Source organism: Malus sylvestris, chromosome 5 (genome assembly GCF_916048215.2).
Source record: "Malus sylvestris chromosome 5, drMalSylv7.2, whole genome shotgun sequence".
Classification (NCBI taxonomy): Eukaryota; Viridiplantae; Streptophyta; class Magnoliopsida; order Rosales; family Rosaceae; genus Malus; species Malus sylvestris.
This window is the reverse complement of record NC_062264.1, coordinates 45,092,092-45,105,108: the sequence shown is the minus strand read 5'-3', so window position 1 is coordinate 45,105,108 and position 13,017 is coordinate 45,092,092. Positions and strand designations below refer to the sequence as shown.

Below are 13,017 nucleotides of genomic sequence, written 5' to 3'. Positions count from 1 at the left end.
TCCTGGCCAAATTAGACTTGACCACAGGTATAAAGTTTATTCTACCTGTTGAGGACCTTCATTCTTGTAAAATTTGAGAATTTTTAGAAAAGTCGAATTTTCCGATGCGTAACATTAGATTTATGAAATACTTCTTTCGTTACCCAGCATCTAGACCTAGAAGGGAATTATAGTTGAAATGACATCCTTGTTAATCTTATGCTTATTTGAGTATGTTTGGTTGGGGTTTAAGAGTTTAGATTGTTTACTAGTAGTGATATTCAAGTTATTAGTAAACGATCCAGTTTCTCTTAATACATATGTATATATATATATGTATATTGCCGCATATACATGTCAAAAGGGGTAGTGGCATGAGTGAAGAGGTGGTGTTTTAAGTTGAAAAACCATTAACTTTGGGTTGGTTTATTAAAGGATGGAGAATGAAGGTTACAAGCATAGGAATAGAACGTTAAAATGTTGATTTCATGGATGAGAAATAATATATATGGTTACTAGTACAAAAAGGGTGAGTGACTTTAATATATGTGTTATAGGTGATTTCTCTATTTTCATAATTATTATCCTGAGAGGGTATGAGACGGTTTTAAGATTATGTTTCTGTTTGGATCCAAATTTACACCATCGGCCCATGTAATCAAGGCTATTGAGTAAGTATAGTTCTCAACCGTCGGATGGAAAAGTGAAGATATTTTTGTTAAAGGATAAGATTATGGTTTTTATCATAATAATCTTTTAATACGAATTCTCTACATCTTCTTAAACCAGATAAATAGGATTCGAATTATATCCCAACGAAGAAACAAGTGGAACAGTCCGATTTAATTTGGATTTGTTAGCAGTGTACCGTATGGATTATAGCAACTCGGCTTGGATGTCTAGTCAGTTGCACAGTTCCATATTTGAATGGATGTGCATTCAGAACTACGTGGAATAATAAGATAAAAGTATTGGATAATGGTGACATTTAAGAAGCCTAGGGTGGCTAGGTCTTTTTAGGGTGATGATGATGTTGTCAGACATTATCAAATCAAAGACTAATTGTTCAGAAGAGATTGCATGCAAGAGATAGAATTGAAAAGCAATCCGTGGGATATTAAAGATAATATTCTGAGGAATATTATTTTAGTCTGGATGTCGCAGCAGATATACAACTACTATAAATACAAGAGGTCGTGCACCATTCAAACCCCTCCAATTCAACACACAATTGCCCTGCGCAAACTCCCTCAACAACCGTCTCCTCTCCTCTCTGCCCTCCAACGAAAACGGCAACGGGTATGGCTTTTACAATGCATCCTATCGCCTAAACTCGTCGAACGAGCACATTTAAGCAATCGGACTTTGTCACGGATATGTCAAGGCGGAAGATTGCCGTAGCTGCCTAAATAATTCCCGATATGCTCTCCCTCAGCGTTGCCCTAATCAGAAGGAAGCAATTGGTTGGTATGACAAATGCATATTACGCTACTCAAACCGCACCATCTATGGCGTCATGGAAATTAGTCCTACTAGAACGCTGTATAACATTAAAAACATATCGTCGTCTGGCCTGGAAGGATTCAACCAAGAGCTGGTTAAGTTGCTGGCCAGCATAAGAAGTGAAGCTGCAGCTGGCGGTTCTCTTCGGAAATTTGCATTCGGAAACACAAGTGCCCCAACTTTGCAAACAATATTTGCACTCGCGCAATGCACGCCAGACATATCAGAGCAAAAGTGCAGTGATTGCTTAGTTAGGGCTTTTGGAGATATCTCCAAATATTTTTACGGGAAAGAAGGTGGGAGAGTTAATAGACCTAGCTGTTACTTTAGATTCGAGGTTTACCCCTTCTATGACCCTACAACTGTCACACAACTGCCATCTCCGCCACCAATAACACCACCAATACATTCTCCTCCACCATCAACCAATACCACAAACATCAATGGTAACTCCTCTATCTGATAGATCCATCACTTAAACATGTTATTCAGAATCTCATGTGATTAGAGAAGATATACTTCTGATTTTACTTTGCAGGATCGCAGAGCAGCAAATCTCGGACTGTCATCATTATTGTTGTGCCAATTATTGCTTCTTTGGTACTAGTAATGTTCATGGGCATTTGTATAAGATTACGGAAGGCAAAGAAAAAGCTTCAAAGTAATTTAATTCCAGGTACGTACACAGTAACATTAATTTAACTCAATTTGCTTCAAGTGGGAAGCCTAGTACTGTTACTTCATCTAGATCTAATTATGTTACATATAAATTTTTTGTTAAAATTGTACCACAGGCGAAGACGTCGACGAAATTGGAAGTGCAGAATCCTTGCAATTCGATTTTGACACCATTAGAATTGCCACAGATGACTTTTCTGAAGCCAATAAACCAGGACAAGGGGGATTTGGTTCTGTTTACAAGGTAATATATAACACATCTATTGAAGATAAGTTTCTCCCATCATACCTTACGAAATAAAATACAACATATCGTGATTGTTCCACTATTGATCATAACACCGAGGCCGGCTTTATTGTGAAAAAACCTAACCTGCCAATCTTAACAACATGATGATATATATGGGCAACATCACCAATTTCATGTATATATTCCTTGAATGCAACCTTTTTGTTTTGATACTCTTTCAGGGTAGGTTATATAATGGACAAGAAATAGCAGTGAAAAGGCTCTCCATAACTTCTGGACAAGGAGATTTGGAGTTTAAAAATGAGGTCTTGTTAGTGGCAAAGCTTCAACACCGAAACTTAGTTAGGCTCTTGGGTTTCTGCTTGGAAGGAGTTGAAAGGCTTCTTATTTATGAGTTTGTCCCTAATGCAAGTCTGGACCACATCATATTTGGTATTTATGCTTCAATGTTCTCTTTGTACAATTTTAGCTTTAACTTCAAAATTTTACCATAAAACCTCATTCTTGTAACATACAAGAAACATTGTAACCTTGGTTTGAATTGAACATGCAGACCCAATCAAGCGCGCACAACTAGATTGGGATAGGCGCTACAAAATCATAGTAGGCATTACTCGAGGGCTCATTTACCTTCATGAGGATTCACGGCTTAGAATTATTCATCGTGATCTCAAAGCCAGTAATATCTTGATAGATGAAGAAATGACTCCCAAGATATCAGATTTTGGCATGGCAAAATTGTTTGGGGTTGATCAAACACAAGGCAATACCATTCGAATTGTGGGGACCTAGTAAGTACTCGACGAGGCTACATGGCTTATATTATATTTGTGTTAATCTATATCAATAATCCAAAGTTCTCATCTAAGTTAGTGATCATAAAACCAACATCTATTATTCTTGTTTCGATATGCAGTGGATATATGGCTCCAGAATATGCGATGCATGGGCACTTTTCTGTTAAGTCAGATGTTTATAGTTTTGGTGTCTTAGTTTTGGAGATAGTGAGCGGACAGAAAAATAATTTATCTCTAACTATATTTCTACGAATTTCACAACGCAGGCATGGAAATGTTGGAGGGAAGGGACAGCTTCAAATCTAATAGATCCAGCGTTGACGAAGGGTTCAAGAAATGAAATAATGAGATGCATCCATATTGGGTTGCTATGTGTGCAAGAAAATATAGCCCATAGGCCAACCATGATGCTATTGTTCTAATGCTTAATAGTTACTCAGTCACACTTCTAGTACCTTCACAACCAGCATTTTTCAGAGATAGTAACGTTGGATCTGACATGACTTTGGGATGGAAGAATAGTTCGGAGGTGATTACAACTGGGTCGGATCAATCCAAGAGCAGCTCTATCAAAGCGTCAGAAAATGAGGTTTCATTGATCACCGAAGTATATCCTAGATAGCTCTTTAAGATGGAAACTGCATTGTTTTTGAAATCATAATGTGTAATTTACCATTTATTTTGTTCATTTTTCTTTTCTATGGTTTAAGTAATTGCAATAAGGCTTGTAATGTATAAGAGAGAGACTAAGAGTTGTTTTGGGACCAGTCTACCAATCAAACGACGACTTTGATTAATTGGACTTGAATTTTCTCCTCTCTTATTTCTCTCCTTTCATCCTGCTCTTTTAATTTGAACTGCTTAAAAGAAATTATCTAACTGCTTAGAGTTGTGTCATATATTTAATGAGCGTTATTTTATTTTATTTTTATTGTTTTTGTTCAACAATCATTCCTCTTCTTCACCCCCGTTCACGCCACCACTTACCTTCCTCCTCTTGCACACACCGGCCACGGTTTGACCATCTTCTCTCCCTATCGGTGTTGAAAAGATCCAAGCATTTGATGAAAAAAATTTGGCGTTCATGGTTTGTTGATTCAATTGGGTTTGAATAAAAGCAATAAAAAAAAAAGGCTCATTGAACATGTGGCACAAGTTCAAGCCAAAAGATTTCTTTTGAAGGGTCTAAACTGATAGGAAGGGATAGGATCCTGATTAATTTGGCATGTCGCCCACCACTCCCATCTCTATCAACCTTCTATGACTAATCTTCATCGCATGCGTTGCATAAAATGAGATGTTTGTTCACTTCATATGCAACATTGTCATAAACATTTTACTGTCTTTTTGGTTATACTATGTCTTTGTCAGAAACGCTTTTTAATTTGGAAGAATTTTTATAAAAATGGTTATTGAATGAAGATCTAAAAAATAAACGACTTTGACTATAAAAAATATTGTGGAATTAGTCCAAAACACGTAACATTATCTTTAAGTTATTGACCTTTTATCGCATGAGCGCTTATATATGCATTTCTTTCCTTGATTTGACTAGAGTTAGTAACTAATTAGCTGGGTGGAGTGAAATATATGCTGCAAAGAAATCATGACTAGTTCAACTAGTTAATTGTCATTTACCTTCACCACTACTTTACCCTAAAAACAGAAAGATGACGAAGAAAATAGTGCAAGCATTATAATTTGTTGCAGACTTCCACTAAACTGAACGGATTCGAATTTGACGACGATGAATATCCAGAATCAACTTTTGTTTGATCTCTTTTCACCTGTATCTGTCTTTTATGGTGTTATTTTCCATGATCACTTTTTGGTAAACATAAAATTGACTACTACTGATCAGAAGAAAGAAAAAAGAATGCTCCCATTACAACGACGTCTTCTGACAGCCCACTCAGCAGTTATATATCCAAAGAGTAAATGTTAAGGAGATTGAATTTGTAAATAAAATTTTATAAGTTAACTGACATAGAAGTTGATGATTGAATTGAATTATTACTTAAGCGTTGATAAATATATTTATTTTCTGTTGGTGACACATCATTTAACTTGGTTTGCAAATTTTGTCTACAAAAATTTAGTTTTCCTCAACATTACTCATATCCAAAACATTTTTTTTTTCAAATGAGATCCTTGTAATGTCCTAGCAGGTTTCACCTTCTACATTATAAGGATGATTGCTTAGTAAACAACTTTTAAGATCACATTATGTGTGTCACTTATAGAAATAAGCATGTTAATTAGTATTTAAGTAATAATTCAATCATCAATAATCACGTCATATAATTTACAAAATATAATTTAACTAGATGGTATTCCTTAACATTACCGTTTTCACTAATCAAGATTAGAAAAGACTAATTGGAATGGTTCAAGTAGGCAAGGACCGAAACAGCAAAAATTCACTACTCATTCTCCGCCGCGTGCATGATATGTATTTGATCGATCAAAAGCAAATATCCTTAGGTCCTAGTCTTCTTCATATAAACCGTTCAAGATCTAGACGATGGATTTGGTGCTAATTAATTAAGTCCTACCAATCAAACAATACCAGCATGCATACATGACATAAGGAATTAGGGTTTATCAAATTAATCTATCAGTTATCTGGACTTCCGCATTTGCCCATTGACAGTGACATTCAAAATGGTTCATAGTTTTGATTTTCTCATATATATTATAAGGTTTTTGAATCGTATTAATTTATATTTTCATATTATTCGAACATATATAGGTTCTTTAAATTAATGACGTTGCAAGTGTGTAATTCGATACATAGGCTAATGTGTAAGCCACATTTATATTATCATGGACAAAAAAATCTCATTAATATTGGAGCTTCGGCTTCTCCTAAATCAATCTTCAACAACTGATTGAACAATTAGAAAGTGAATTTAGAACCCAATGATCCATTTCAAAGTACTTAAAATTTGAAGAGTGTAAAATGTAATTGATCCATCTTATTATCATTCGTGGATCTGAGAAAAACATATCCTGGTACAAAACTACAATAGCACTGCCTACCACACACTAGATAAGCTATGAACGTGAAGACACGGACGCATAACATAGACAAACCTTCCAAACACTGGCGGATCCATTAAGGGGCCGGGGGGGGTGGGGGGGGGGGGGGGGGTTCAGTTGACTCCCCGAACTTCGATGAACGTCCATAGATACCTTAGGTGTTGACCCTCCGAACTTCGGTGAATGTCCACGGATACCTTGAGTGTTGCCCTTTTGAAGATTAGAGTTGCCTTCATATTTGCCCTCTAACCGACTTCAGGCCTACCAAAACCCGATGAATGTCCATGAATATCTTGGGTGCTACCCCTTGCATAAATTAACATGTCTGTAGTATGCATTTTCAAATTATTTCAGGTCTACCAAGACTCAATGAAATGGCGATATGCATGCTTTTTTTGGTATAAAAAAATTTGCGCTACGTACGCTATTCTTACTGACCCCGCTAATATTATTTCCTGGATCCGCCACTGCTTCCAGAAAAGAATAAAATAAATACATATGGACCAACCCACATTGACATGCACAATAATTGTAGTGGTCAAGACTGTAACACTGCAACAGCGCGTGTCAAACAAATTCTAACTAGTAGCTAGTAGTCCACGACTCCGCAAATCATGACCGTCATGTCTTTTTACTCCGCAAATCATGACCGTCATGTCTTTTTACCTAGCTACAAATATGAAAATATGATGATTAAATGGTTGTAATTATGTGTTTTACTGGAAGTTACGAGAAACTTAATCTAATTTTTCTCATATAGTGGAAGGTCTTAATTTAGAGTGATCAATGTTATATATCATCCAATCTTTTTTTATCTTTTTTATAATTTTCGCACTCCTATCGAAATTATTTTTCCTTTGAATATCATATCAAGTGAGATAATGTAGAACATAATTCCTCATGCATGTTCTATATATTAATTTGTTCTGGACAGATGCTGGCCAATCACACACACATGAACATATGCTCATGACAGCATACACACATGAGATGAGTTCATCTGCAAGCAACTGAAAGGCAAAATAATACGCTCTTTAGCGGCTTCGGATTCATACCGGGAAAGCAAACTCTCTACAGTTCATATATATACTGCTTAGTTCTCACATGAATCGTGATGATGCAGGTAGGACAAGACAGAGAGAGATACAGCTTAATTTCTACCCGTTAGGGAGCACGTGAAGCTACTTTATGTCTTATGTGCTTAATGCTTAAATTGTAGCTTGTTTAACTGATGACAACTAAAATTATAACGACTCTAAAAATTGAGAGAAACTCACATAAAACATACTGTATTCCCACCTTTATTTTTTACCTATATCTCTCAACATATGAGAGAAATAGAGATATAGGTAAGTTTTTCGTCGAAAAAAAATCGACTACTAATCAAAATGTCTCTCATATTTAATCTTTTGGACAATCCATCGGTTATGCAGAAACATAGGGAAAGATGGGGAGGTGGTGAAATATTTTTTGTGACCGTTAATTTGCCCGACCATAGTTTCTTATGGTTGTGAGGTAAAGTTGAAGGTCCCTTTTTCTTTGTTTTTTCTTAGATAGATAAGCTTCAAGTTCCTTTCAAAACAACAGTCTTACCAACTAAATAAACATCAAATTGAAATAGAACAAGCACAACTATCTTATCTTTTTATTTTTTATTTTTATTTTGGATCAGTTATTGGCAGAGTGATTTAAAAAATATATGGTTAATAAAAGAGTAATGTAAGGTACACCAAATTTGTAGACAAAATTTGTAAAAAAACTGATGTGTCATCCATAATAAATAAGCATGTTAGTCAACACTTAAGTAGTAATTCAATTATCAACTTCTATGTCATTTGGTTTACAAAATTCAGTCTACAAATTTAATCTTCCTGATATACCCTAAATTAAACCCATAAAAGTTATCAATGTTTAATGAATTTTTTTTGGAGATATCAGGCAGTGGAATCAAGTTGTCCTCTATAATAAAAACCTTATCTTAAATTCATAAAATTTGGGCAATCTTACCAAAGAAATGACACATCAATTTCATTAGAAAAAGCACAAACTATCTTTTCTTATTGTTCTTTTTGGATGCTGTTGCTTCTGTTCTCTTATAAATTTAACACCACTCTACTCTAAGATGACTCATCTACACAAATCATGGACAACCAAAAACTCACATGCTTAACTCTTTCCCTTTCAATATTTCTCATCACCTTCACTCATTCACAAGCAAAACAAACTGAACCCATCTCAGATGCCCTCAGAACCGACAACTTCCTCAACCAAACCTACCAATGGCTGAGCCACCAAAGAGCACAGCTCCAAGAAACCCAGCTCAAATTCTCAGCCCCCATTGTCCTTGCCGGAATATTCTGCTTCATAGCCGCCTCCATATCAAGTGCCGGCGGAATCGGGGGTGGCGGGCTCTTCATCCCTATACTAACCCTAGTGGCAGGCCTAGACCTCAGAACAGCCTCAAGTCTCTCAGCTTTCATGGTCACAGGAGGGTCAGTTGCAAATGTTATGTACAACTTGTGCATCAAAAGTTCCAAATTTGGAGGCAAAAGTCTGATAGATTATGACATAGCTCTTCTATCAGAGCCATGCATGTTGCTCGGAGTGAGCCTTGGAGTGATTTGCAACCTTGCTTTTCCAGAGTGGCTGACTACTATTCTCTTTGCTCTATTTCTTGCTTGGTGTACCTCAAGGAGCTGCAAAAATGGGTTGGTGCGTTGGGAAATGGAGTCAGAAGAGCTGTTGCGGTTGAGAAATGATGGTGAATATTTGGAGCAAAAGGAAATAGAGGCACCCCTTTTGGGGACAAAAGGAAATTGCAAACTAGGGATTCCATGGAAAAAAATGGGGGTCTTAGTTCTGGTTTGGTGCTCTTTCTGCCTCGTCTATCTTCTCCGCGGTAATCGGTATGGACAGGTAAAGCTAGCCTTTCGTTTTGAGAGTGTAAATCCTATATTGCGGAAATAAACCATTGCATAATGGTTTAAATGGTCATAACATCTCCCGCTATTGCCAATTAGTTTTATGTTCGATGCTCGGAAAAAGTCGATTTCAATCGGGCACAATTGGGAATGATTCTCACACACATTATGTTCCAAAGTATAATTTTATGACTGTGACACTTCGATTCCTTTGCAGGGTATCACACAAATAGAGCCTTGTGGAATGGCTTATTGGGTTCTCTCATCAATCCAAATCCCTCTTGCCATAATCTATACAGCCTGGATGCTATGCAAAAAAGAGAACCTTCAACCTCATACTTTAAACCAAAAGGTATTAAACATTTGGTATAATTTTCAGGATTTTCTTTCATTTGAAGGATATTCTAGTATGACCTAAACGATTGATAGTGGGATTCGAACTTGGATGCCCCTAACCAACTTGGCTATGCCTACGTCTGCATTTAACGAAGATTTTGATAAAGCTAAACATTTTTGTTACTTATTTCTATGTAGGATATTCAGGACCTGCAAAATGTTGGACCATCGAAGCTAGTTTTTCCATCAATGGCACTACTAGCAGGGATTTTGGGGGGTGTTTTTGGGATTGGAGGTGGAATGCTTATAAGCCCTCTTCTTCTTCAAGTTGGGGTAGCACCTGAGGTAAAATCTACCCTAATTCATCTTATTTTTATGATTTTAATCTTCCAAACTGTCAAGCATATGCTTATTAACAACTCACATTCCGGAGCAGGTAACGGCGGCAACTTGTTCGTTCATGGTATTCTTCTCGTCTTCCATGTCGGCATTTCAGTACTTGTTACTGGGCATGGAGCACGCAGATACTGCACTCATCTTCGCCATCGTGTGCTTCGTTGCGTCGCTTCTCGGACTGGCGGTGCTGCAGAGAGCAATCAAAGTGTATGGAAGGGCTTCTCTAATTGTGTTCTCAGTTAGTATAGTGATGGCTTTGAGCACTGTTCTGATGACTACCTTTGGGGCTCTTGAAGTGTGGAGAGATTTTGTATCTGGAAATTACATGGGATTCAAACAACCATGTTAATAACAATATCCCAAGCAACGGAAGAAACATATCAAACACAAATTTCGTAGTTGCTACTTTCATTAGACTCCGAATCCAAACTTCGGAACTTTCTTAACACCCTGTCGAACAAATTCACTAGCATCTCGATCGTCAAAAGAAATGTCAAATACTACTAAACAACGATACATAACATTGCTAAAAATAAACCAAGAGTGTCATGAATGCCTCCAAGTTTTGCATTTTATAGCACATAAATCTTCGATCCCGAACAATTTACAGGTCAAAAATGGAAAATCATACAATCTACAGAGGTAATGCTTGATGAGAACTACAACTTTTATAAAAAGCAGTCAATCAAAGTAGAAAGCTGGAACGAAATAATCAATTACGAGAAATAACTTTGAAGGCTTCTATGAGCACCGGTAAGATATAATTCAAAGCTGCCAACTCAAGCAACAGGAGGGCGGAGAACATGGTCCTGTGAGGTATCAACTGCAGCTGGTGGCATGAACTGCCACATGGACATTCCAGGGTACCCGACGAAGGGCATCATTTTCCCGCCAACAACTTGGCCCGGGGCAGAAAACGGAGTTGGGATTGCAGCAGGATGAGGAAGAAAGCTTGGTTGAGTACCCAAGGCTTTAATCTGACGCTCGATGTTGTCTTTCTCCGCTTTCAGCCTCTGCTTCTCATCACGAAGTTCATTCTTCTCAGCCTGCAGAAAAGGTATATATAAAAATTATCGAAAGCACTGACTCAGCTATTGAAGCAGTTTAGTATCAAAACTTCTTGCACGAACCGCATCCTCATATGCCTTATAATAAATAAACACAGGCATACCTTCAACTCATTTATCGTCTCCTGCAGATTTGCACTTGACTCCTTTAGTTGTTGGGCTTCCCCACGTAACTGAGTTACCATTCGAACAGCATCGCCCAGTATAGCAACCTTGTCAGTTTTGGGTGGCCTTCCAGGTTCAAGGATAGAACTCAATTCCGCAAACCTTAGGATTATGCGAAAAGTCAAGATGAGAAAGAGAGTAAGAAAGAGTGAGAACGACACGGAGAGATCTTTGAGCATTAGAGAACTAGAGCATGCCTGTCATTCAGTCTATCCCGCCGCATTTTCTCTCTACATGCTTTAGAACCAGACACACTGCTTGATCCAGTCCTCGCCCTGCGATTGAAACAATAAGCGCAATTCAATCCCGATGAAACAGAAGGATAGTTACATAGCAAAGTTATTCCAACTAAACTCCAAAACAAACACAAAATCTATATGCCCAGGCACTCAATAGACATACCGTTTTCGCAACCCAGTTTCCTTCATGCTGCCTGGATTTCCAAATGAGTCATCAAATTCCGTGCTGAGAAATAAAACAGCAACACGAAAATGAGTTCATTGCTGAGTTCATCGTCAAAACAGAGAAAGTTGATCTTGGTCAACTTAGTACAGCCAGAAAAAGTTCAAAAGGAATACTTTTAACACAATGTCTATGTCATTACTCATCAAATTACAGCATCCTCTTTTGATTAAATTAAATTCAACTAAAACGGCCAGCATTTTTCGTAATTTGCAATAAAATTATATTCAAAAATCTCTCTCTATGATTATCTAATCATAAATCATCAAATTAAGTCCTGCAATATTATTATATTACCTCTCACTCATCAAACAAAATAAGATCCAGAATTAATAAACAAAATCCAGAATTATAAAATTAAAGTTCACGAAGAAATTGACCAATTATAAAAGTTTCAGGAGTACCCAGCTGAAATTAAAGTTTAGAAAGAAATTGGTCAGTTATAAAAGTTCGGGTAATTGACCAAAATTAAAGCAAAAAATTGACAGCTCTTTACAAATTCGAGAGGAAATCGACAAATGCCTCATTTACGATTCAAATAAAACAGTATTAAATTAAATTGGATAATCACCAGAAAATAAAAAGAATTAAAAGACATTGATTCCCAATTCGCATTCAACAGCAAGGAAACCCCAATTGCAGCAAAAAGATGAACTTTGTTACCAAAAATGGGGATACGGTACCTGGGAGCGGTCGGACCAGCAAATGAATGATCCGGCCAAGAGAAACCGGGCGGGTCAAGAGACGGAAGTTCACCGCCTGGCACAAGAATGTCCTCAATCACACCATAATCGAAGACCCAGTTGGGATTCTGCGGCGGGGAACCCATGTTCTAATGCTTGCCGGAAATTCCGAATTTCCGGCGGTGAACCCTGCAGAGGCAGCGCCGCCGTGGTCGGCCGGGAAACGCAATGGGAAGGAATATTCCGGAATCAATTTTTTTGATTAAATAATTTTCTGAGTGAATTTTGGTTGATGGGGGATCTCGGTGGTTGGAAATATATATGCGGGAGGAAAAGAAAAAAGTGGAGAGATATTATTTTGTTGCAAATTATGGAAAATCAAGCAAAAACGGAGCTGGTGCGTTGCCACGTTGCACAGACACCACAAAAAAGTGCCATTAAAAAAATTCTTCTTTTTTTATTTTGCACCCTTGTATTTTGCCTTATTTTGTTTTTAGTCCCTTGGTTGTTGGTTCTTTGCATTGGGCCTTGAGTTCCAAACACTTGGGCTTTTAATTTTGGATCCAACCCATGGAAAATATGGGCTTTAACATTCTCTTAATTTCAAGGCCCACTAAAATTGGGCTTGGTTCGATCTGACGCAGGTATTTGGTCGAGCGAAATTCAAACACAGGATCACGGATGCAAAATCAATGCCTTTATTCGCGAGTTACAACCTCCTTGCATTCACTATGTTAT

The 13,017-nt window shown here is 37.3% G+C and overlaps 3 protein-coding genes across 30 annotated transcripts in view; 2 read left to right on the top strand and 1 right to left on the bottom strand.

Moving 5' to 3' along the window:
* The window catches only part of LOC126623028 (cysteine-rich receptor-like protein kinase 44), a 98,650-nt gene extending 94,641 nt beyond the window's left edge, over positions 1-4,009 (top strand). For 27 of the 28 annotated variants that reach the window (XM_050291732.1, XM_050291730.1, XM_050291721.1 and 24 more), the window contains one exon: positions 3,737-4,009. In XM_050291732.1, the coding sequence (XP_050147689.1) occupies positions 3,737-3,829 (93 nt within the window). In that variant the 3' untranslated portion in view covers positions 3,830-4,009. The remainder of the gene's footprint in view (positions 1-3,736) is intronic. The other variant, XM_050291715.1, reaches the window with a different exon arrangement.
* A 4,349-nt stretch (positions 4,010-8,358) lies between these two features.
* Positions 8,359-10,300, top strand: LOC126623039 (sulfite exporter TauE/SafE family protein 2-like). The gene is made up of 4 exons (XM_050291812.1): positions 8,359-9,165; positions 9,388-9,522; positions 9,705-9,851; positions 9,943-10,300. The coding sequence occupies exons 1-4, from the start codon at positions 8,392-8,394 to the stop codon at positions 10,249-10,251; spliced, it is 1,365 nt and encodes a 454-aa protein (XP_050147769.1). The 5' UTR covers positions 8,359-8,391; the 3' UTR covers positions 10,252-10,300.
* A 155-nt stretch (positions 10,301-10,455) lies between these two features.
* Positions 10,456-12,638, bottom strand: LOC126623042 (transcription factor ILR3-like). Its single transcript, XM_050291817.1, has 5 exons — positions 12,280-12,638; positions 11,537-11,599; positions 11,332-11,409; positions 11,074-11,236; positions 10,456-10,948 (listed from the first exon to the last, which is right to left on the bottom strand). The coding sequence occupies exons 1-5, from the start codon at positions 12,423-12,425 to the stop codon at positions 10,682-10,684; spliced, it is 717 nt and encodes a 238-aa protein (XP_050147774.1). The 5' UTR covers positions 12,426-12,638; the 3' UTR covers positions 10,456-10,681.
* Positions 12,639-13,017: the final 379 nt, after the last annotated feature.

Coding starts and splice junctions, on each gene's coding strand:
- LOC126623042 (XM_050291817.1), bottom strand. CDS start 12,425: ATGGGTTCCCCGCCGCAGAATCCCAACTGGGTCTTCGATTATGGTGTG. Junction 11,237..11,331: donor CGGGATAGACTGAATGACAG/GCATGCTCTAGT, acceptor CATAATCCTAAG/GTTTGCGGAATTGAGTTCTA. Junction 10,949..11,073: donor AGACGATAAATGAGTTGAAG/GTATGCCTGTGT, acceptor CCTTTTCTGCAG/GCTGAGAAGAATGAACTTCG.
- LOC126623039 (XM_050291812.1), top strand. CDS start 8,392: ATGGACAACCAAAAACTCACATGCTTAACTCTTTCCCTTTCAATATTT. Junction 9,523..9,704: donor CTCATACTTTAAACCAAAAG/GTATTAAACATT, acceptor ATTTCTATGTAG/GATATTCAGGACCTGCAAAA. Junction 9,852..9,942: donor AAGTTGGGGTAGCACCTGAG/GTAAAATCTACC, acceptor ATTCCGGAGCAG/GTAACGGCGGCAACTTGTTC.